The sequence below is a fragment of the Littorina saxatilis genome, linkage group LG16 (genome assembly GCF_037325665.1).
Source record: "Littorina saxatilis isolate snail1 linkage group LG16, US_GU_Lsax_2.0, whole genome shotgun sequence".
NCBI lineage: Eukaryota > Metazoa > Mollusca > Gastropoda > Littorinimorpha > Littorinidae > Littorina > Littorina saxatilis.
In genome coordinates this window covers 51,852,622-51,878,199 of record NC_090260.1, presented here as the reverse complement: position 1 = coordinate 51,878,199, position 25,578 = coordinate 51,852,622, and the positions used below count along the sequence as shown (strand labels likewise).

The 25,578-nt window shown below is 42.6% G+C and overlaps 1 protein-coding gene across 5 annotated transcripts in view; it reads right to left on the bottom strand.

Moving 5' to 3' along the window:
* The window catches only part of LOC138951218 (uncharacterized), a 30,266-nt gene that overhangs the window by 1,778 nt on the left and 2,910 nt on the right, over positions 1 to 25,578 (bottom strand). The window contains exons 2-9 of one of the 5 annotated variants that reach the window (XM_070322880.1): positions 20,321 to 20,390; positions 17,324 to 17,446; positions 8,199 to 8,375; positions 7,167 to 7,799; positions 3,719 to 3,900; positions 1,386 to 1,776; positions 1,249 to 1,343; positions 1 to 164 (exon numbers count right to left, since the gene is read on the bottom strand). The exon at positions 1 to 164 is cut by the window's left edge and continues 204 nt beyond it. In XM_070322880.1, the coding sequence (XP_070178981.1) occupies positions 1 to 164; positions 1,249 to 1,343; positions 1,386 to 1,776; positions 3,719 to 3,900; positions 7,167 to 7,799; positions 8,199 to 8,375; positions 17,324 to 17,446; positions 20,321 to 20,371 (1,816 nt within the window). In that variant the 5' untranslated portion in view covers positions 20,372 to 20,390. Of the gene's footprint in view, positions 165 to 1,248; positions 1,777 to 3,718; positions 3,901 to 7,166; positions 7,800 to 8,198; positions 8,376 to 17,323; positions 17,447 to 20,320; positions 20,391 to 25,578 lie in introns of all 5 variants that reach the window. The other 4 variants (XM_070322878.1, XM_070322877.1, XM_070322879.1 and 1 more) reach the window with 4 other exon arrangements.

Sequence of the window (25,578 nt, the reverse complement as noted above, 5' to 3'; positions counted from 1 at the left end):
GCTCCACCTCTCTCACCACAGCAGGTGGACTTCTCAGGGGCTGCGTCAGGTAGCGGACGTGACGCTTCATGTCGGCAGGTACATCTAGCTTAACGCCAGCTGCCCACAGGGTGAACCTGACGTGTCGTTGTTTTAACGCCCGGTAGATCTCTGCGATGACGTCACTGTAACAGAACAGACAGGTGTGTCAGTGTTTATAAACAAAACAGACAGGTGTGTTATAGTTATCACACAACTATTGTTTTAACGCAGTGTAGATCTTCGTGATGACGTCACAGCAACAGAACGGACAGGTGTGTCAGTGCATGATTACACCTGAAATTACGAAACTGATTAAAACAAAACAAAAACGCCAGGCAAAAAGGAAGTCACAAAGATTGCTGTTCAGGATAAGAATCACAGTGAACCTGAAATAAAATGACGCAATGATTAATAATGACGTAAACAGAATGACGTTATTTCGCTCCACTCTTCGTTACCTTGACCAAGTTTTTCCAATGGCAGACAAAGAAAGGGTGGCGCCTGATGAGACAGGTTGATGACATCACTGATCAGTACACACCGCCGTGACAGTTGCTGAATTCACATTCTACATCTCAATCAATCAATCAATGACGCTTATATCGCGCATATTCCGTGGGTACAGTTCTAGGCGCTCTGCAGTGATGCCGTGTGAGATGAAATTTTATACGGCCAGTAGATTGCAGCCAATGCGGCGCATATTTACCTTTCACGGCCTATTATTCCAAGTCACACGGGTATAGGTAGACAATTATTAACTGTGCCTAAGCAATTTTGCCAGGAAAGACCCTTTTGTCAATCGTGGGATCTTTAACGTGCACACACAATGTAGTGTACACGGGGGGAGGGTTCGGACACCGAAGAGAGTCTGCACACAAAGTTGACTCTGAAATAAATTTCCGCCGAACCTGGGATCGAACTCACGCTGACAGCGGCCAACTGAATACAAATCCAGCGCGCTACCAACTGAGCTATATCCCCGCCATATTTACATCTATTAAACATGCCCCAGTCTATTATTCAAACTTGAAAATAAAGAGCCATTACTTCCACATAAATCTTCCGAATTTCTTGACCAAAAGCACACGAATTACCTCGTCATAGAAAAGGTGTGAATATAATAACATTTGTGAATTATCAGACTTCCTTCCAACAAACACGACCACACCGGCCAACACAAGAGTGACAGGAGGCAGTGTTAGATTCAGTGTACAGCGTCATTCTTACCACTCAGCCTCATCGGCCAGGATGTGCACGCGTCCGTGTGTCTGTGCGTGTTGACACAGCTCCTCCACCCAGGCCTGCACTTTCTTCTTGCCTTCCTCTGTCCACTGATACTGTCCTTTCCAGTCTCTCTTCCGTACCCCCGCCATGTTGACGAGCTGCACGCTGCCGGCTCCCTGTCCGGCAGTCTCTCTCACCTGATGACGCACAAGGTAAGCAGCAGCAGCGCCATCATCACTCGTCTGAAGAACGAAGACTGTGGCGCAGCCCTTCCTCAGCAGAAACAAACCTTTTATTATCAAGACTATGCTTTTTGAAGTGCCCGTCGGGCCCCAGAGGATTCTCACGTCGACGTCGTAGTCGTCTGGTGGCTCCTCCAAGACTTGAAACTGCTGCGGGAACAAAGCAATACATGTCATTGGTCGACCATGCTCCATTCCAACAGCGTGAACAAGATGGCCCTGGGTCCACAGCTGTAGTCGTGGCTGTCTGCTGAGGAATAGCTCAATCGTTGTCAGTGGTATGGAGAATCTGTCAGCATACACATTTACACACATTATTAGGTATAATTATATCACACACACACACAGGCACAACACACACACACACACACACACACACACACACACACACACACACACACACACACACACATACACAAGCACACACACACATACACACACATACACAAGCACACACACACACACACACATGCACCAACCCACATGCAACGTGTAAATGTAAGCGAAAGGTTATGCAAAAATACACAACTGAACATGTCATTTAAGGCATAAACATTACAGCAGATGACTAGAGAGAGAGAGAGAGAGAGAGAGAGAGAGAGAGAGAGAGAGAGAGAGAGAGACAGAGAGAGAGAAAGACAGAGACAGAGACAGAGACAGAGACAGAGACAGAGACAGACAAACAGACAGACAGACAGACAGACAGACAGACAGACAGACAGACAGACAGAGAGTCGGACAGAGATAGAGAGAGGGGTTGGGGGGGGGGGGGGGGTCTTGAATCAGAATCAGAATGTTTTATTCGCGGAAACAATTGTTTTTAGCGAAAGGGTGTTGTGGGGTTGGGATGTCGACGTACAAAGCTTTCTGGATACCGAAACATGCACGATCGCGAAAAGATTCTCGCTGCTGGAAGTCCGATAGCGAGTCAGTCTGTGCTCACAGGTATAGGGAGGTGCACGTCCGTCACACGGGGGTCTTTGTTTGTTATTTCCGCTCATCTCTTAACAGCTGTTAACAATGCAGGTCGAAGATCAGCCCAGGTACAGTCTCACGACTGCCGCCAACACGTTCAAGTCTCTGGTCGCCTGCTTTCTGTCTTCTGCGAAGTCGTCTTTGCTCAGAGGTTTCGTCCTCTTCAGACAGCGCGCTGAAAAATCTTCCAGTTCTGTAACCTCTGCTTTTTTCATTTTGATGTACCAATCAGTCACTTTTCTTTCACTTATGTCGTATTTTAGCACGATGTCGTCCGATTCGCATACAAGCACGTTCTGTTCAAAACGCTTGTCGAGCACCGCGTGGTGTATGGACTGGTTACGGAGGATGTCCCTCAGCCTTCTCTGCTTCTTCGTGTTTGTCACTGCTCCTATACTTGTTCGTAGATATCTTCTAGGAAAAAACCAGCCTGTTCTGCACTGTTCTCAATAACACGTTCCTCTTCTGTACCCGAGCCCCCCTTCGGCCGCAACGCCTTCCCCTTCCCCTCACTCATCTCTGATTCCACTGCACTTTCTTCCACCAAGTCAGTGTTTTTGTTTACATAGCACGCATGCATGTCAGCCAGTGACCCAGTTTCAAAGTCAGTCGCCCGTTCGGCGATATCTAATTCACGGTTTGCACGTGCTGAATTGCCATAGTGGTGCAATGGTGACAGCGATGGAATGCTTGCTTGATCATACTGTGTGTCACATCTGTCATCTTTCTTGCCAACACTTTCCTTTTCTGGCGTGGGAGAAAATAGAGGGGTTGGGCGAAAAGGGGGACTTGCCTGTTGTTGTTCCTGTTGTTTGGATCTTGTGTAGGCTTCGGCCCTCATCGCATCACGTCGTAGTTGGCTGGGGGGCTTGCGACGAAACTGTTGTTTACTGGTTGAGTGAGCGGTAATGGCGGCTGTGCTGCTACTGGTCATTCGAAAAACAACGAGTGTCTTGCTTCCTTCAGAGGCAACTTTCCAGGAAGTTAGCTGATTTTCAGCAAGCAGGGCCTCTAGCATGGCTTTCACTGCGGTTGGAAGTCCAACAACAGACATTGTGGTGGAGTAATGAAGAATTTCAAGCTGGAGAGATCGCAGCAGTGAAAAATCCGCCCTGCTTGATCTCGTGCCGTCCCGCGAGCCGGGGGGGGTCTTGAGAAACAAAGAAAGAAAGATAGATGACGTTAGGCCAAGTAATAATAAACGTGCTTGCGTGCGCTTCACCGATATGATAGTCGATACAGCTATGCAACAGTACCTGGCAACCAACTGTGTGTAGGTAGATGTATCCATGGCATGGTCCCCGCCCTCATTCCGTTCCAAGCTCGCCCTCCACCACGCGTCGAGCCTTGTCTGGTCAGCCATGTCGTCCTCACAAAGACATACGTGGCTGACATTCCGACCTGACTCGACGCTGAGGCCTTCCTGCAACTCCTGTAACTGAGGTCAACACACACGGACTGTAAACAATGCGGTAAATGGCACAAAGGGTGGTTTAATACACGATGCACACACAGACAGTGTAACATTAGGCCTACCTGAGTTGGAAATCTCTTCATTCCTGCTTTAGTGTTTACTATGGCAATCCGTTTGTAAAGAAATTACGTTTTTTCCTGTTGATCTAAATAATGAATTATTTAACTAAATAATATAGAATGCATTCTATACTATAGAATGCATTCTATACTATAGAATGCATTCTATAACGTTACGAAACTACTACAGGACAGCTCCGCATGGCTCTGTCAGTAAAAGAGGGATTTTTGGCAAATATGAGAGAGAGAGAGGGATAGAGAGAGAGAGGAAGAGAGAGAGAGAGGGAGAGAGAGAGGGAGAGAGAGAGAAACAGAGAGAGACAGAGACACAGAGAGAGAGACACACACACAGAGACAGAGAGAGACAGAAACAGAGAGAGAGAGAAACGGAGAGAGAGAGAGAGAGAGAGGGAGAGAGAGAGAGGAGAGAGAGAGAGAGGAAGAGAGAGAGAGAGAGAGTGGGAGAGGGAGAGAGAGAGAAACAGAGAGACAGAGAGAGAGACACACACAGAGAGACAGAGAGAGACAGAAACAGAGAGAGAGAGAGAAACGGAGAGAGAGAGAGAGAGAGAGAGAGAGGGGAGAGAGAGAGGGAGAGAGAGTGAGGGAGAGAGAGGGAGACAGAGAGAAACAGAGAGAGACAGAGACACACACAGAGAGAGACAGAGAGCCACACATAGAGACAGAGAGAGACAGAAACAGAGAGAAACGGAGAGAGAGAGAGAGAGGAAGAGAGAGAGAGGGAGAGAGAGGGAGAGAGAGAGAAACAGAGAGAGACAGAGAGACAGAGAGAGAGAGAGAGAGAGAGAGCCACACAGAGAGACAGAGAGAGACAGAAACTGAGAGAGAGAAACGGAGAGAGAGAGAGAGAGGAAGAGAGAGAGAGGGAGAGAGAGGGAGAGAGAGAGAAACAGAGAGAGACAGACAGACAGAGAGAGAGAGATAGAGAGAGAGACAGACAAACAGACAGAGAGAGACAGAAACAGAGAGAGATAGAGATAGAGAGACAGACAGACAGACAGAGACAGAGACAGAGAGAGACAGAGACAGAGAGAGACAGAGAGAGACAGAGACACTGACACAGTTTAATTGAATAGAGAGAAAGAGAGAGAGAGAGAGAGAGAGAGAGAGGGAGAGAGAGAGAGAGAGAGAGAGAGAGAGAGAGGGAGAGAGAGAGAGAAACATAGAGAGACAGAGACACAGAGTTGAGTTTCGTAGCGTTATAGAATGCATTGTATACTATAGAATGCATTGTATACTATAGAATGCATTCTATAATATAGAATGCATTCTATAATATTATAGAATGCATTCTAGAATGCATTCTATAGTATACAATGCATTCTATATTATAGAATGCATTCTATAACGCTAGAATTCTATACTATAGAATGCATTCTATACTATAGAATGCATTCTATAGTATACAATGCATTCTATAGTATACAATGCATTCTATAGTAAATAATGCATTATATAGTAAATAATGGATTTTTTTTATTAAATAATGAATTGTTTAGTAAATAAAAGATTTCTTTAATTACAACAATCACACTTTTTACTTTTGTTAAAATATTGAATTATTTAGTTAAATAATGAATTATTTAGCTATATAATGAATTATTTAGTTGAATAATTCATTATTTAGATCAACAGGAAAAAACGTAATTTCTTTACAAACGGATTGCCATAGTTTACCAGCCTAAAAGACAATTCTGGACAAAAGCAAACCATCTTTTCGGAAAATAGTTTCCCGTTTGTGGTGACGCGCATTAGTAGGCTACATTGAGTACAAGTGACGTCGTTTTCGCGACAAAAAAAATGACGTCAACTATTCCAGGGCACTGTTCTTAGAGCTCCAGTGAAAAATAAAAAGCAAATGCTCATTTGACTCGCCTTCGTCTTGTCCCACAACAATGTAACCCGCCACCCCCCCCCCCCCCCCCCACCTTTTAGGACCCCCCTTTTCTATGGAAGACTCCCGCCACCACCCCTCCCACAAGAGTCCCTCCCTTCTTATACAACCACCCCCTTTATGCCCGACCTCCCGCAATAAGACCCTTTTTGTTTTAAAAGATTGTTTGTTCATAACCTCTGTGAGCTAACCCACATTTAAGACTTTACCCCAATAAAAAACCAAACCATATACAATTCTTCTTTCAGCTTCATAAATTAAATGTTCAAGAGAAACCTTGGCATCAGAATAATCGACACAAACTTGATCAAAAGTGTGACCTGTAATATTCCAGATATGTTCAGTGGTGATCATCTTGTCCAGCAAACATGTCCATGCTATTACTGTGAACATTTACGAAACAAGCTACATTTTGGTCATGTCTGCTGATTAATAACACCTACAATTGTGGGAAATGTGGAGGCTTTGTTTCCAAAATATCTGAAACAAAACTCAACTTAAAAAGTTGAAGAGCATGACCCCGCTGTGACCCCAACATTTGACGAAGGTCAATCGAATCGGGGTCAAATCGGAAGATTATCAAATACCAGAAGTCTGAAAATGTTTAAAGGTCTAGCTTCAAAATCATCCCAGATATTCTTAACGTTAAGGTTTTTTTATCGGACATACGGACGGACACTGCACACAGTGTGTGGACTTTGAGCATAGCGCTATGAACTGGCCCTTACTTTACGTTGGTGAACAAAGCTGTCTGTCTCTCTCTCTCTCTCTCTCTCTCTCTCTCTCTCTCTCTCTCTCTCTCTCTCTCTCTCTCTCTCTCTCTCTCTCTCTCTCTCTCTCTCTCTTTCTTTCTCTTTCTCTCTTTCTCTCTCTCTTTCTCTCTCTCCTCTCTCTCTCTCTCTCTCTCTCTCTCTCTCTCTCTCTCTCTCTCTCTCCCTCCCTCTACTATCTATATTATTTGCGTCTGTATTCAGTGTTTGTATAAGGGACAGGTTGTAAGATTAGGCTTTGCCTAAAACCTCTTTCCTTTGGTAGAAAAGTTCAGTTTCAGTTTCAGTTTCTCTCTCTCTCTTTCTCTCTCTCCCTCTCTCTCTCTCCCTCTCTCTCTCTCTCTCTCTCTCTCTCTCTCTCTCTCTCTCTCTCTCTCTCTCTCTCTCTCTCTCTCTCTCTCTCTCTCTCTCTCTCTCTCTCTACTTCTCTCCTGCGTGCGTCTGTTTTTGCGTGTGTGAGCGAGTGTAGGTCAAGGGTTAACTTACATCGCTCATGTTTTCCAGCACCTCCTTCAGACAGCGTCTCGTTGTGTCGGGCAGGACAATGGCCTGGTGGAGGGCTGGCTGTGTGACCAGGTCACCCAGAACAGAGCGCCTCACAACATCTCTGGCTTGCTTCAGGTACGCAGCGGCCTTCTTTAGTTCTTCTTGAACTGCAAGGGGGTCGTCTTCTGTCTGAGGTATGATTGCCGCCATCATTATCCCACGCTCGCGATGTATGACGATCAGGTCAACAAAGTCCTCCTTCAGGTTCAACGGCTCTGCTTTGACGCTGTTCGTGTTCCTGGCGGCTGCACCAGTATAGATGCTTTGGGTATCAGCACCATATACACCAAGTTTAGCTTGAGTCAGAATTACCATAATTTCCTTTTCCCTCGCGGCTTTGTCCTTTATCTGATTCATGCAGTGGTGGACATTTTTCAGCACTCTGTCTATGTGGACAGTGTCCCTGACCTCTATACTCTCATCTATGTCTATTTGTTGCTGTGTTTTCAGTACCTGGATTCTCTCACTTTCTCCGGTATATACCATTCTCTCATGCACAGTGTCCATGTGAGCCGGGGGGATTATGTATGATTCGCTCTCAAGGTGAGGGAACCAGGCGTTGAGAAACTCTCTCTGGAATCCAAGACATGATGATGTACTGTCTGCTCACTTCTAGTATCATTCACAACCTACGTCAACTATGAAGACAGTGAAAATACAGACACCAAATAGGGACTTATGTCTGATTGGTGGTTCACACAATATTTGCCTACAACACAGCAGATAAGTGTTTGAAAATAAGTAGCTCTATGATGTAAATTCAAAATGAAAAACAAAAACAAAGAAAACAACAACAACAACAACAACAACAACAACAACAACAACAACAACAACAACAACAACAACAACAACAACAACAACAACACAACAAGAGTAAAACTAATGATAATTCACCTTATTCATTCTAAACATAACTTCAAGTCTTACAATATGAGATTTCGCTGTGTGGTTTTTTTTCTGAGATGAATTTACCTCATGGTCTGACAACCTTAACACTTGGTCCTCTGATTCCTGTGATCTTGCCATCAAGGGCGGGGCAGGAGAGGCAGCCTGGTTCCCCGGTGACCCAGAGGTACTGCACGGCGGAGCACATTCCACAGCCGGTCCCTGTGTGATGTGCATGATATAACCGTCACTTCTGTCATAGCACTGTTCATATATGTAATGATCATGATATTACTGTCATAGCACTGTTCATATATGTAATGATCATGATATTACTGTCAATTCTGTCCTAGCACTGTTCATATATGTAATGATCATGATATTACTGACAATTCTGTCCTAGCACTGTTCATATATGTACTTCTGCATGATATTACCGTCACTTCTGTCATAGCGATGTTCATATGTGTGGTTTCCATGATATTACAGTCACTTCTGTCATAGCGATGTTCATATGTGTGGTTTGCATGATATTACAGTCACTTCTGTCATAGCGCTGTTCATAATTATGAGTGGTGTGCATGATATTACAGTCACTTCTGTCATAGCGCTGTTCATAATTATGAGTGGTGTGCATGATATTACAGTCACTTCTGTCATAGCGTTGTTTTAGATAGTGTGACTCACCTTATTGTCATGCAATAGTATGTGAACGTGTTTCCTCACATACACCCATGGTTTAGCACGAAGAGGATAGCATGTGCTTGACCCTATGTTGCGTCGGCCATTTAATTATACTCTACTCTGTGTCGTGGGATGCATGCTTGGTATTTTCATGTTTCTATAATTCCCCGACATGGGTTTCAGGATCTTTACCATTTTTACCTGGTTTTGTGCCACAAAATGGGGGGGGGGGGAGGGGGGGGAGAGATCGGAACATCTCTTCTATTTAGCAAGCAGGTCCCAAACACTCAACCATCAAGTTGGCTGTTGCGATCGTCATCAGTGAGGAATGTTCAGTCTATGTGCATGTATCGACACTGACACGCACAATGCATGTATACGACCCCCAACACATTGACAGATTAGATCGACACTGACACGGACAATGCATGTATACGACCCCCGACACATTGACAGATTAGATCGGCCGTGTAGGAGCTGAGGGGGAGGGGAGGGGAGGGGGAGGGGAGACATATATAGACAGACAGAGATAGACAGACAGAGATAGACAGACATATATAGACAGACAGAGATAGACAGAGAGAGATAGACAGACAGAGACAGAGATAGACAGACAGAGATAGACAGACAGAGATAGACAGACAGAGATAGACAGACAGAGAAAGACAGACAGATAGACAGACAGAGATAGACAGACAGAGATGGGTTGGTTGGCTGGTTATTGTTTGTGTATCTAATGTGACACCAACCTGTGGCAAGCACGGTGAAAGTGTAGACGGTTCTAAAAACCGCATGTCTTGTAACACTTCTTGTCACATCTTGTTCAAAGCCTTAATCTCCTGTAAACATGTAAACCTGTGAAAGTATTCATTCTTATTCTTTCTTTCCCATTTGACAAAGTACTTTTGGGGGCTTACTGATTTGTCTATTTAGTGTAAGGGAAGGAACTGTGCTTGTTCTTGACCAATGGAATGTCAGGATTACTTTCCCTTTGATTGTCAGGAAGTCAGGAATCAGTGTTTTAGAACTCTCAGGAATGTTGTCTTAGTTAATTTAGAAAGGAATTAGTGACAACAGATTATTTAAAGTATGTGAATGTTTTTTTTAATGAGTTTTTAGGCTTAGCTGTTTTATTTTTAAAGTAGTCAGTTATAACTATTAACAGGACTTTTTGGTTTCATAAGTACTTGTTTATTGGCAACATAAGATAGTCATAGAATGCAAAGAACCATGTGGTCATCTTGAATAATGGAGAAGATTATTCATTGAAAGAAACTGAAGTGACATGATGAAATAGGTATTGTATTATGAACATATAGTTGTACAAAATGTATTTTCAGAATTAGATGATAACAAATATAGTTTTTGTATTTGTTTTAGATTTTGGTTTGAACATAAACATTTTTGCATTTTAGAAGTAAACCGAAGATCTCTTTTCATTTAGTAATTTTAGTGAATAAAATGTGGAACACCAAACATACTTTTCTGTTGCATTGTGTGGATCGTGAAAATAGTTAAACGTAAAAGGTTACCTCACCCATACCCTCGGACAAATTTGCTGACACATTTACTACAGCAGATTTACAAACAATTGGAGAGAGAGAGAGAGAGAGAGAGAGAGAGAGAGAGAGAGAGAGAGAGAGAGAGAGAGAGAGAGAGAGAGAGAGAGAGAGAGAGAGAGAGAGGGGGGGGAGAGAGAGAGAAAGAGAGAGAGGGAGAGAGAGGGCGAGGGAGAGAGAGTGAAAGAGAGAGAGAGAGAGAGAGAGAGAGACAGACACACAGAGAGGGAGAGAGAGAGAGAGAGAGAGAGAGAGAGAGAGAGAGAGAGAGGGTGCACGGAGAGAGAGAGAGACAATGACAATGACAATGACAATGATAATTCTTTATTTTACGAGGGTAACAGAATAAGCATTGGTATACTTTTTTGCATCTGACCCTCGCCCTAAAGAGGGACTAAATCTACTATAATAACTACTACTACATACTTACATAATTAGTAAAACAGTATAAGTTTATGTACATAAGTGCATTATATGAAACATTGTAGTTTATAAATGTTCATGACAAGGTGCAAAGTAAAAATGTGCAAGTCAATTAGAGTCAGAATACTATATGCAATAGTACATCAACTCTGTAAGACAATGGATATTATGCAGAACATCATAATTTCGTGAACAAAACAATAAATCAAAAGTGAGTGACTGTGTCCCAAAGGACATAACAATCAAGAATAGACTATTTTCATTAAATGGGATATATATTTGTTTTTGAAAGAATCTGTGCTGGTAGCTTCCCGTAAGGCATTCGGAAGAGCGTTCCAGAGACGGCCACCTGAATAAACTAGACTAGACTTAAATAAGTCTATCCTAGGAAGAGGAGTGTTAAATTTCATAAGGTGGTGTGAATTCTTCAAAGAGAACTTTGAACAAATGGTTTGGGGTAGAGTTTCGGATATGATTTTATGCATACAGATTCCTTTGTTAAAAAGCAGTCTTGACTTTAGAGGTAAGATCCCTAAATGTATGTAGTCTAACTCTGTGAGGGTAGTGTGCTTTAGTAATACTACTTTTAGCGCTCTTTTATGTAATCTGCTGAGTGGTTTTAAGGAATTTTCACTTGCGGAGTCCCATAGAGTGGATGCGTAATCAATAACAGATTGAATATGAGCAATGAAGAATAACTTTCTGGTTTGGCAGTTCAGGAAGTGTTTAATTCTAGATAAGAGATACACTTTCTTAGACACCACTTTACTAAGTTGCTCTATGTGGGTTGACCAAGACAAGTTGTTATCGATATTAACACCCAGCAGTTTGTGATGGTCGACTTTTTCCACTATTTCACCATCTATCATTAAAGCAGGACCAGCTGAACAAATATTCTGGCGTTTTTGTCTTGTTGTTATGACCATATATTTGGTTTTCTTTGGGTTAAGAGACATATGGTTTAGTTCAGTCCACTCTGTCAACTGGTTTAAACTCCTTTGAAGTGATTCTGATAAGCGAGTTACATTTGTGTTGCTGGAGTGAATTGTGGTGTCATCTGCAAAAAGTTCACATACATTTTGAATATGTAGGGGGAGGTCATTAATGTATATAGAGAAGAGGAGGGGTCCTAAAACCGGGAGAGAGAGAGAGAGAGAGAGAGAGAGAGAGAGAGAGAGAGAGAGAGAGAGAGAGAGAGAGAGAGAGAGGGTGAGAGAGAGACAAGACAAGACAAGACAAGACAAAATCTTTATTATCGAGGGTAATAGATAAGCAAGAATATTGCTTTTTTACATCCAGCCCTCGCCCTAATATAGGGTTAACAAGAACAGAAAACAATATAATCAAATAACTATCACATCAAACTTAATACATTATATATGTACAGATGCAAATTAAAAAAAAATTGTCATGCTGCATATTAATTACAATTTCCAATGATTAAAAGTGTCAATTTTTAACATATCTTAATTTAGATCTGCATATTATTATAATTTTGTTTAACATGCACATACAATTTAAATGAATTGATGAACCATTCAGCACATGTTTAGTTGCATTATGTGCGACATATATATTTATTTAATTTTTTTTTTTGAGAGAGAGAGAGAGAGAGAGAGAGAGAGAGAGAGAGAGAGATTGGGGGAGCAACAGAGAGAGAGAGAGAGAGAGAGAGAGAGAGAGAGAGAGAGAGAGAGAGAGAGAGAGAGAGAGAGAGAGAGAGAGAGAGAGAGAGAGAGAGATGAGAGAGAGAGAGAGAGAGAGAGAGAGACAATGACAATGACAATGACAATGACAATTCTTTATTTTACGAGGGTAACAGAATAAGCATTGGTATACTTTTTTGCATCTGGCCCTCGCCCTAAAGAGGGACTAAATCTACTATAATAACTACTACTACATACTTACATAATTAGTAAAACAGTATAAGTTTATGTACATAAGTGCATTATATGAAACATTGTAGTTTATAAATGTTTATGACAAGGTGCAAAGTAAAAATGTGCAAGTCAATTAGAGTCAGAATACTATATGCAATAGTACATCAACTCTGTAAGACAATGGATATTATGCAGAACATCATAATTTCGTGAACAAAACAATAAATCAAAAGTGAGTGACTGTGTCCCAAAGGACATAACAATCAAGAATAGACTATTTTCATTAAATGGGATATATATTTGTTTTTGAAAGAATCTGTGCTGGTAGCTTCCCGTAAGGCATTCGGAAGAGCGTTCCAGAGACGGCCACCTGAATAAACTAGACTAGACTTAAATAAGTATATCCTAGGAAGAGGAGTGTTAAATTTCATAAGGTGGTGTGAATTCTTCAAAGAGAACTTTGAACAAATGGTTTAGGGTAGAGTTTCGGATATGATTTTATGCATACAGATTCCTTTGTTAAAAAGCAGTCTTGACTTTAGAGGTAAGATCCCTAAATGTATGTAGTCTAACTCTGTGAGGGTAGTGTGCTTTAGTAATACTACTTTTAGCGCTCTTTTATGTAATCTGCTGAGTGGTTTTAAGGAATTTTCACTTGCGGAGTCCCATAGAGTGGATGCGTAATCAATAACAGATTGAATATGAGCAATGAAGAATAACTTTCTGGTTTGGCAGTTCAGGAAGTGTTTAATTCTAGATAAGAGATACACTTTCTTAGACACCACTTTACTAAGTTGCTCTATGTGGGTTGACCAAGACAAGTGGTTATCAATATTAACACCCAGCACTTTGTGATGGTCGACTTGTTGTACTATTTCACCATCTATCATTAAAGCAGGATTAGCTGAACAAATATTCTGGCGTTTTTGTCTAGTTGTTATGACCATATATTTGGTTTTCTTTGGGTTAAGAGACATATGGTTTAGTTCAGTCCACTCTGTCAACTGGTTTAAACTCCTTTGAAGTGATTCTGATAAGCGAGTTAAATGTGTGTTGCTGGAGTGAATTGTGGTGTCATCTGCAAAAAGTTCACATACATTTTGAATATGAAGGGGGAGGTCGTTAATGTACATGGAGAAGAGGAGGGGTCCTAAAACCGATCCTTGTGAGAGAGAGAGAGAGAGAGAGAGAGAGAGAGAGAGAGAGAGAGAGAGAGAGAGAGAGAGAGAGAGAGAGAGAGAGAGAGAGAGAGAGAGAGAGAGAGAGAGAGCGAGAGAGAGCGAGAGAGAGAGAGACATGACAAGACAAGACAAGAAAAAAATCGTTATTATCCAGGGTAATAGATAAGCAAGAATATTGCTTTTTTACATCCAGCCGTCGCCCTAATATAGGGTTAACAAGAACAGAAAACATAATAATCAAATAACTATCACATCAAACTTAATACATTATATATGTACAGATACAAATTAAAAAAAAATTTGTCATGCTGCATTTTAATTACAATTTCCAATGATTAAAAGTGTCAATTTTTAACATATCTTAATTTAGATCTGCATATTATTATAATTGTGTTTAACATGCACATACAATTTAAATGAATTAATGAAACATTCAGCACATGTTTAGTTGCATTATGTGCGACATATATATTTATTTAATTTTTTTTTTGAGAGAGAGAGAGAGAGAGAGAGGGAGAGAGAGAGAGAGAGAGAGAGAGAGAGAGAGAGAGAGAGAGAGAGAGAGAGAGAGAGAGAGAGAGAGAGAGAGAGAGAGAGAGAGAGAGAGAGAGAGAGAGAGAGAGAGAGAGAGAGACAATGACAATGACAATGACAATGACAATTCTTTATTTTACGAGGGTAACAGAATAAGCATTGGTATACTTTTTTGCATCTGGCCCTCGCCCTAAAGAGGGACTAAATCTACTATAATAACTACTACTACATACTTACATAATTAGTAAAACAGTATAAGTTTATGTACATAAGTGCATTATATGAAACATTGTAGTTTATAAATGTTCATGACCAGGTGCAAAGTAAAAATGTGCAAGTCAATTAGAGTCAGAATACTATATGCAATAGTACATCAACTCTGTAAGACAATGGATATTATGCAGAACATCATAATTTCGTGAACAAAACAATACATTAAAAGTAAGTGACTGTGTCCCAAAGGACATAACAATCAAGAATATACTATTTTCATTAAATGGGATATATATTTGTTTTTGAAAGAATCTGTGCTGGTAGCTTCCCGTAAGGCATTCGGAAGAGCGTTCCAGAGACGGCCACCTGAATAAACTAGACTAGACTTAAATAAGTCTATCCTAGGAAGAGGAGTGTTAAATTTCATAAGGTGGTGTGAATTCTTCAAAAAGAACTTTGAACAAATGGTTTGGGGTAGAGTTTCGGATATGATTGGCTCACGTAAGTGTAGCCTATGCGATGGTAAACTCTGTCTGTCTGTGCGTGCGTGCGTGCGTGCGTATGTATGTATGTGTGTATGTCTGTGGTAGAAACTTTAACATTTTTGGTTAAACACCGAAATACTCATTTCACGTGGTTAATTTTCAAGCACCATCTTCAAATTATTGAAGCAATGATCAACATTGTGTCGGCATGTGTGTAGTTAAAGCGTGTATCCAAAGAAAACGGGTGGTGGGGGGTTTTGAAGGGGTACAAGCAGTTGACTGATTTGTGTCGTGTTTGGCATGTAGACGGCAGGTCAGGTGTCAAGATCAGGTCAGGGGTCGCGCGAAGGATTGTGGTCCAGTTCTCACCTCGCCGATTCGCCGGGGAAGACGATTTCATGTTGTTCGGTTTCTAAGCTCCAGAAAAGTAAATGAAGAAGATACCAAAGGGAGATTTCCTACAATTTGATCTGCACAGCGTGTTTCCAATGTCCACGCGAGGAAGAGCTGTCGAAAGCGCGGCAGTCAGTGTCGATCTTGCAGCCGTATCCCGGTAAGTTCAGAGACAGATCTAGTGTCTCCCACTCTGATAACGTGTCACCTACTGTTAATCCGTTTTGTTTTAATTTCTTTTTATTTCAGCAGACACGGATGTCAAACACAGTGCTAGGCAGTCACCTCTAGTGAAATGAGTTGATCTAAAGTGCCTGTAATGTTTGGATGTCTTTGCTCGTGGTTCGATTTATGTGAATTTCAAGACTTGCAGTAGAGTCTCAAGTTAAGTTTACTCTGCCCGAAAAAAACTGTCCACCATTTACTTGAACATGCAGATATAAGGAAACGGAATGAATCTGTTCTCAAAGTCAAAATGATCACGATTTTTTCCTCAGATTCAAAACATGCACTGTCATGGTTTTGTCTGTACAATTTAGTAAGTCTTAAGTACTTTGCAACAACTTCCTTGAACGTGAAAGACAGTTTTTGAATGCTAGATCTGTATCGCGTTTCATTCCAGACTCGATCCTCTCTTTGATTGTAGATCTACTGTTTGCTGTTTACGCACTATCATATGATTCGCTATGTAACGTTTGGTAAGCTTACCTTGCCACAGCTTTCTTGTCTTTGTTGGCATTTCTGGCTGTGTTGACCGTCAGAATTATTTTAAGAACCAGGCTGCTGCAGTCGACATGTTTCGCATATTGTAGGGTTACCATGCTGCATAGGTAAAGTGGCTTGTATAACCTGACTATTCTGTTTCAAAACACTGTTTATATTTGTGTAGGTTGTAGTCATCATAACTAATCGCATTTTGCCATTTGTTTCAGAAAGGAGGTTAACCTACAACAAGATCGACGCTATGTCAGATATATGCCTCAGCCACATGAAGACTTCCGAATTTAGATCTACTCGGCATGGTGACAAGTCTTGATGAAAAGTATAGGACTGAGGACAGCAGTGGAAAAAGTGCCCACATGGCAGGTACCTAACCTATTACCCTGGTCATTTTATCTGTTTGCCTTCTTTTGAAAATCATACATGGAGTTGATATGATGCGTTAGTTTTAACTGTGTGTGTGTGTGCGTGTGTGTGTGTGTGTGTGTGTGTGTGTGTGTGTGTGTGTGTGTGTGTGTGTGTGTTTGTGTGTGTGTGTTACGGAGTGAGTGAGTTTGTGTTATGTTACTGTTTGTTGATTTCTTACGGGAGCCTTGAGGGCTTCGCCTCTTGTTTTAGGCATAAAGATTCCTTTGTTAAAAAGCAGTCTTGACTTTAGAGGTAAGATCCCTAAATGTATGTAGTCTAACTCTGTGAGGGTAGTGTGCTTTAGTAATACTACTTTTAGCGCTCTTTTATGTAATCTGCTGAGTGGTTTTAAGGAATTTTCACTTGCGGAGTCCCATAGAGTGGATGCGTAATCAATAACAGATTGAATATGAGCAATGAAGAATAACTTTCTGGTTTGGCAGTTCAGGAAGTGTTTAATTCTAGATAAGAGGTACACTGTTTTTGACACCACTTTACTAAGTTGCTCTATGTGGGTTGACCAAGACAAGTTGTTATCGATATTAACACCCAGCAGTTTGTGATGGAGAGAGAGAGAGAGAGAGAGAGAGAGAGAGAGAGAGAGAGAGAGAGAGAGAGAGAGAGAGAGAGAGAGAGAGAGAGAGAGAGAGAGAGAGAGAGAGAGAGAGAGAGAGAGAGAGAGAGAGAGAGAGAGAGAGAGAGAGAGAGAGTACACCGCTACCCAAGACGTACCAGATCAACGGCGCGATTCGTACAGCCCTGAGCAGCACAGTTGGTACAGCGGGTACAGTTCGCACGGCAGTCACACACCCCTTGCCTGATGCACCGTGATTCCCTGCTGCACTGGCAGCACGCCTGCAACGTACAATGCGAATGTCCCCTGTTGTCAGCACCATTCGCCACACACTCTCCTCTCAAACAACTAACACTCTTGTCTGTGCCTTTGTTCTTTCTAAACTTGACTACTGCAACTCTCTTCTCTCTGGCCGTCCTCTGTACCTCCTGCATAAACTACAAAAAGTCCAAAACTCGGCAGCACGCCTCATTCTTAAAGCACGAAAACGAGATCACGCAACACAACTTCTTCACACACTGCACTGGTTACCTATTCAAGCCCGCATTGACTACAAACTGTCCACCTTCTGCTTTAACTTCTTTTCTGGCTCGTCTCCTGCTTACTTCTCTGAACTCCTCACCGTCTATTCTCCAGCAAGACAACTCCGTGCCTCTTCTGACTGTCGCATCCTTACCATTCCACACACCAAAACCAAAACATACGGACAACGCACTTTTACTTTCTGCGCACCCACACACTGGAATTCTCTCCCCTTTACACATCCGCCACTCTCAGTCACCCCAAGCATTCAAACGAGCACTTAAAATGCACCTCTTCAAGAAATACAACCCCTGATTTTGTTTTCTCAGTCCATCAGTGGGCTACATGTAGTGTATTTGTTGTTTTAGTGATAATGTATATAAACATCTAGGACTGTTTTCAGCATTGTTGATAACATGTTCTGTTTGACTAAGGGTATTCAGCTGGTATTTCCTTGTTTTTTACTACCTATTTTATTCATGTTTTTATTACTTAGTTAGTGGAAGAATCTTTTGTAATGTATGTGTGATGGTGTATGCTTTTAATTAAGCGTTGTTGACTATGAATGTAGATGTAAATGCTTGTATAACTGTGTTTTAATTTTAAATGTGTCAAGCGCAAAGAGCATAATTGTAAAGTTATGATGTTGCGCTATATAAATGCTCATTTATTATTATTAGTATTATTGTCGTGAGAATGTACGTGCTGTATGTCTGCACTGTTCAGTGTCCCCTGTTGTCAAAAGAATGTACGTGCTGTATATCTGCACTGTTCTCTGTCCCCTGTTGTCGTGAGAATGTACGTGCTCAATGTCTACACTGTTCAGTGTCCCCTGTTGTCGTGAGAATGTACGTGCTGTATGTCTACACTGTTCAGTGTCCCCTGTTGTCGTGAGAATGTACGTGCTGTATGTCTACACTGTTCAGTGTCCTCTGTCTGTTGTCGTGAGAATGTACATGCTGTAGGTCTACACTGTTCAGTGTCCCCTGTTGTCGTGAGAATGTACGTGCTGTATGTCTACACTGTTCAGTGTCCTCTGTCTGTTGTCGTGAGAATGTACATGATGTATGTCTACACCGTTCAGTGTCCCCTGTTGTCGTGAGAATGTACGTGCTGTATGTTTACACTGTTCAGTGTCCCCTGTTGTCGTGAGAAAGTACGTGATGTATGTCTACACTGTTCAGTGTCCCCTGTTGTCGTGAGAATGTACGTGCCCTATGTCTACATTGTTCAGTGTACTCACACAGCAAACAGACAGGCCTCATAGTCATTTCTACAACCGAGAGACCATGAAAGACGAGATCTGTCCAGAAAATCAAAACATATTATGCTGACACAAGCAGTTTCTGTTTTGTTAAACAGAGAGAGCGAAAGAAACGGGTGCCTAGTTGTGGTAAGAACTGGAGCCTTATTGAAATAAGTTGTACAAAATTATACAATAATGACACTGAAACCGATACAATAAAATTGATCAGTTCGGTCTATGTAAACTACAACACATACGTCCAAATTGCGTTGCATTCAGTATCATTTGCATTTTTGTGTTGGTCCTCAGGGAGAATAGTTATCGCCTTTTGTTACATTATTATCAACCGCGGCCTTACATTTTTATCAACCACGGCCTTCGGCCTTAGTCGATAAAGATGAAACAAAAGACGATATGGTCCCCTCGGACCAACACAAAAGCTGGTCTGCCAACAAGCCACCAAACATCTTATAATGGACAACACAATGCTGGGGACAATACAATGCTATGGGCAACACAATGTTATGGACAATACAATGCTATGGGCAACACAATGTTATGGACAATACAATGCTATGGACAACACAATGTTATGGACAATACAATGCTATGGGCAACACAATGTTATGGACAATACAATGCTATGGGCAACACAATGTTATGGACAATACGATGCTATGGGCAACACAATGTTATGGACAATACAATGCTATGGGCAACACAATGTTATGGACAATACAATGCTATGGGCAACACAATGTTATGGACAATACGATGCTATGGGCAACACAATGTTATGGACAATACGATGCTATGGACAACACAATGTTATGGACAATACAATGCTATGGACAACACAATGTTATGGACAATACAATGCTATGGACAACACAATGTTATGGACAATACAATGCTATGGACAACACAATGTTATGGACAATACAATGCTATGGGCAACACAATGTTATGGACAATACAATGCTATGGGCAACACAATGTTATGGACAATACAATGCTATGGGCAACACAATGTTATGGACAATACAATGCTATAGACAACACAATGTTATGGACAATATAATGACAGTTATGGACAATACAATGTTATGGACAATACAATGCCACCGATAATACAATACTATGGGTAATACAATGCAATGGACAACACATGAATGCAATGGACAACACATGAATGCAATGGACAATAACAAAAATGGATAATACGATATAACTTGGACAGTGCAATATAATTTTCACAATTTAATATAATTTGGACAGTATAATACAATGCTATGCACAACAAATCTGTATGCAAAAGACACCACGACCGACAAAACAAAACAATGGGAAACATTATGGACAATACAAGACGGTGACAGCGGCCTACCTGTCGTGATGTCTTCGGAATGGCTCCGCTACCTCCCTGCTGGCTCGCCATTGTTCTCGCCCTGTCTCACCTGAAACATCCACACCACATTACAACGAGCAGGGCTCGCCATTGTTCTCGCCCTGTCTCACCTGAAACATCCACACCACATTACAACGAGCAGGGCTCCCCATTGTTCTCGCCCTGTCTCACCTGAAACATCCACACCACATTACAACGAGCAGGGCTCCCCATTGTTCTCGCCCTGTCTCACCTGAAACATCCACACCACATTACAACGAGCAGGGCTCCCCATTGTTCTCGCCCTGTCTCACCTGAAACATCCACACCACATTACAACGAGCAGGGCTCCCCATTGTTCTCGCCCTGTCTCACCTGAAACATCCACACCACATTACAACGAGCAGGGCTCCCCATTGTTCTCGCCCTGTCTCACCTGAAACATCCACACCACGTTACAACGAGCAGGGCTCCCCATTGTTCTCGCCCTGTCTCACCTGAAACATCCACACCACATTACAACGAGCAGGGCTCCCCATTGTTCTCGCCCTGTCTCACCTGAAACATCCACACCACATTACAACGAGCAGGGCTCGCCATTGTTCTCGCCCTGTCTCACCTGAAACATCCACACCACATTACAACGAGCAGGGCTCCCCATTGTTCTCGCCCTATCTCACCTGAAACATCCACACCACGTTACAACGAGCAGGGCTCGCCATTGTTCTCGCCCTGTCTCACCTGAAACATCCACACCACATTACAACGAGCAGGGCTCCCCATTGTTCTCGACCTATCTCACCTGAAACATCCACACCACGTTACAACGAGCAGGGCTCCCCATTGTTCTCGCCCTGTCTCACCTGAAACATCCACACCACGTTACAACGAGCAGGGCTCCCCATTGTTCTCGCCCTGTCTCACCTGAAACATCCACACCACGTTACAACGAGCAGGGCTCGCCATTGTTCTCGCCCTGTCTCACCTGAAACATCCACACCACATTACAACGAGCAGGGCTCCCCATTGTTCTCGCCCTGTCTCACCTGAAACATCCACACCACATTACAACGAGCAGGGCTCCCCATTGTTCTCGCCCTGTCTCACCTGAAACATCCACACCACGTGACAACGAGCAGAGCTCCCCATTGTTCTCGCCCTGTCTCACCTGAAACATCCACACCACATTACAACGAGCAGGGCTCCCCATTGTTCTCACCATGTCTCACCTGAAACATCCACACCACATTACAACGAGCAGGGCTCCCCATTGTTCTCGCCCTGTCTCACCTGAAACATCCACACCACGTTACAACGAGCAGGGCTCGCCATTGTTCTCGCCCTGTCTCACCTGAAACATCCACACCACATTACAACGAGCAGGGCTCCCCATTGTTCTCGCCCTGTCTCACCTGAAACATCCACACCACATGACAACGAGCAGGGCTCCCCATTGTTCTCGCCCTGTCTCACCTGAAACATCCACACCACATCACAACGAGCAGGGCTCGCCATTGTTCTCGTCCTGTCTCACCTGAAACATCCACACCACGTTACAACGAGCAGGGCTCGCCATTGTTCTCGCCCTGTCTCACCTGAAACATCCACACCACATTACAACGAGCAGGGCTCCCCATTGTTCTCGCCCTATCTCACCTGAAACATCCACACCACATTACAACGAGCAGGGCTCCCCATTGTTCTCGCCCTATCTCACCTGAAACATCCACACCACGTTACAACGAGCAGGGCTCGCCATTGTTCTCGCCCTGTCTCACCCGAAACATCCACACCACGTTACAACGAGCAGGGCTCCCCATTGTTCTCGCCCTATCTCACCTGAAACATCCACACCACGTTACAACGAGCAGGGCTCGCCATTGTTCTCGCCCTGTCTCACCTGAAACATCCACACCACATTACAACGAGCAGGGCTCCCCATTGTTCTCGCCCTATCTCACCTGAAACATCCACACCACGTTACAACGAGCAGGGCTCGCCATTGTTCTCGCCCTGTCTCACCTGAAACATCCACACCACATTACAACGAGCAGGGCTCCCCATTGTTCTCGCCCTGTCTCACCTGAAACATCCACACCACATTACAACGAGCAGGGCTCCCCATTGTTCTCGCCCTGTCTCACCTGAAGCATCCACACCACGTGACAACGAGCAGAGCTCCCCATTGTTCTCGCCCTGTCTCACCTCAAACATCCACACCACATTACAACGAGCAGGGCTCCCCATTGTTCTCACCTTGTCTCACCTGAAACATCCACACCACATTACAACGAGCAGGGCTCCCCATTGTTCTCGCCCTGTCTCACCTGAAACATCCACACCCCATTACAACGAGCAGGGCTCGCCATTGTTCTCGTCCTGTCTCACCTGAAACATCCACACCACATTACAACGAGCAGGGCTCCCCATTGTTCTCGCCCTGTCTCACCTGAAACATCCACACCACATTACAACGAGCAGGGCTCGCCATTGTTCTCGCCCTGTCTCACCTGAAACATCCACACCACATTACAACGAGCAGGGCTCCCCAAAGTGCGCGTCCCTGCGTCCTATACGCACTAGAAGCCGAAATCACGTACTAGACATTCATAGAGGGGGTCTCGGGACGCACTCGACCTATAAAGAGCGGGTCCCGGGACGCACTAAATTTCCGTTCTCGTGCGTCCCGTACATACTCTTTTCAAACTGTAGTCGTCAGCTAAGTCAAAATCAAGGATACCAATACAAAAAACGTAGGATAACAATACAAAAACGTAGGATACCAATACAAAAAAACGTAGGATACCAATACAAAAACGTATGATACCAATACAAAAACGTAGGATACCAAAACAAAACACGTAGGATACCAATACAAAAAACGTAGGATACCAATACAAAAAACGTAGGATACCAATACAAAAAACGTACATAATTCAGGCAGAACACGTTTGAATGAAGTGACGGGAACAAAACGTGTCACAATACGTTGTTGTTGTTGTTGTTGTTGTTTGTTGTTTGTTTGTTTGTTGTTTGTTTGGTTGTTGGTTGTTTGGTTGTTGGTTGTTGTTGTTGGTTGTTGTTGTTGGTTGTTGTTGTTGGTTGTTGGTGGGTTGTTGTTATTGTTGTTGTTGTTGGTTGTTGGTTGTTGTTGTTGGTTGTTGTTGGTTGTTGTTGGTTGTTGTTGTTGGTTGTTGTTGGTTGTTGTTGTTGTGAATTTTACATCTCAAACCATATCTATTGCAATTTGCTTATTGTTGTTTATGTGTGGTGATATCCATCCTAATCCTGGACCAAGCACAACCCGAGGGGATGGGATCTCTATTGTTCATGTAAACGCTCGCAGTCTTCAATATAAGACACCGTTCCTTGAGACTGAATTGGGGAAGTTTGATATAACTGTATCTGAGACCTGGCTGTCGGACAAAGTTGACCAAGACTGCATCTGCTTAAAAGGTTACCACCCTCCAGTTAGACGTGATAGGCCCGGGGATTCCCACGGCGGCGTAGCCGTTTATGTAAATAGTAATCTGTTTTGCAAACCGAGGATCGACTTGTGTATACCTGATTTGGAAGCGATCTGGATTCAGACTAAGTTGGGTCAAGATACTCTTCTCGTTGGTGTGTTTTATAGACCACCAAGTGCAACCGTCGACCATTGGTGTCTTATCAACGATTCCGTTCAACTTGCCATGGATACCCCACATAAGTTTATTATCTTTGGTGATCTCAACGCTGATTGTACTGTTAACCCCCCGTTTCATCTGCGGGAATTAATGAACACAAACAGTTTATCTCAGTTGATATCAGAACCCACTCGAATAACCGATACTTCGTCAACTATAATTGATCTGGTATTAACTCCGTGTCCTAACTTGGTAAAAAGAGTTGGTGTTCTACCACCTGTATGCAGTGACCACTCGTGTCCTTTTGTATATTTGAATTATGACTTACCGTCGGGTAGTTCATTCAAACAAACACTATATAATTATTCCAAAATCGATGTTGACAAGTCGTTGCAAGATATGGAAAGTGTAGATTGGAATAATATAGTCGATTTAGAATCCGTTGATGACGCCGCTGAAATGTTTTCTGATAAGTTAATGATGATAGCTAAAGAATGTATGCCTGTAAAGGTAGTGACAATGAACGGACACGATGCTGTATGAATCACCGAGGAAATCAAAAAGTTGATTAGGAAAAAGCAATATATTCACGCATTAGCCAAACGTCTGGATACTGTATGGTGCTGGTCTCTTTTCCGACGGTTGAGAAATAATTTGACTGATGTTATAAGAAAAAGGAAAGAAGAGCACATTAGGGAACTAGAAAATAGAATAGTGTCACCTCATAATTTTGGCAATAAAGACTGGTGGAAGGTAGTTAACTCTTTTTTGAAAAAGAAAGGAATGAGTACAAATGAGATTCCGCCCATTGAAAGCAATGGAATTGTGTATTACTCTGCAGAGGACAAAGCCGAGGTTTTTAATGAAGCATTTCTACGACAGTCGCATATACAAGGTCATGATGATGACGTTCCACCAGTTGAAGAAGAGCCCATTTCCATTAGTCCTCTCGTGATAACTACCGAAATGGTGTACGCTGTTCTAAACAACCTCGATGTTAGGAAAGCAGTAGGTCCTGATTTGGTTCACAATAAACTTCTTAAACTTGCTGCTTGTATTATTTCAAATCCGCTTGCAACCCTTTTCCAGAGATCGTTGGCTGAGGGAAAGTTTCCGAAAATTTGGAAAGTAGCTCATGTGAATCCCATTTATAAGAAAGGTGAAAAAGAACACTGCAGTAACTATCGTCCGATTTCATTACTCAGTTGCATTGGAAAAGTATTGGAAAAATGTGTTCAAGCCCATGTTTTTCGATATCTCACAGAGAATGATTTATTAACGGTTTCTCAGTCAGGGTTTATTCCTGGTGATTCAACTAGTTTTCAGTTGTTGAGTATGTATGACGATTTGTGCCAATCCTTAGATAAGCAGTTGACGACTCAGGCTGTTTTCTGTGATATATCAAAAGCCTTCGACAGAGTGTGGCACAAGGGTTTGTTGCATAAATTATATGCTATAGGCATAAGAGGTGTTTTATTAAAATGGTTTGAAGATTATTTGACAGGCAGATTACAAGCCGTTGTTATCCAAGGCAGGAAATCGACATACGGACGTGTTTGTTCAGGTGTTCCCCAAGGTTCTGTTCTGGGGCCCTTGTTGTTCCTTGTGTACATTAACGATATTGTCATTAAT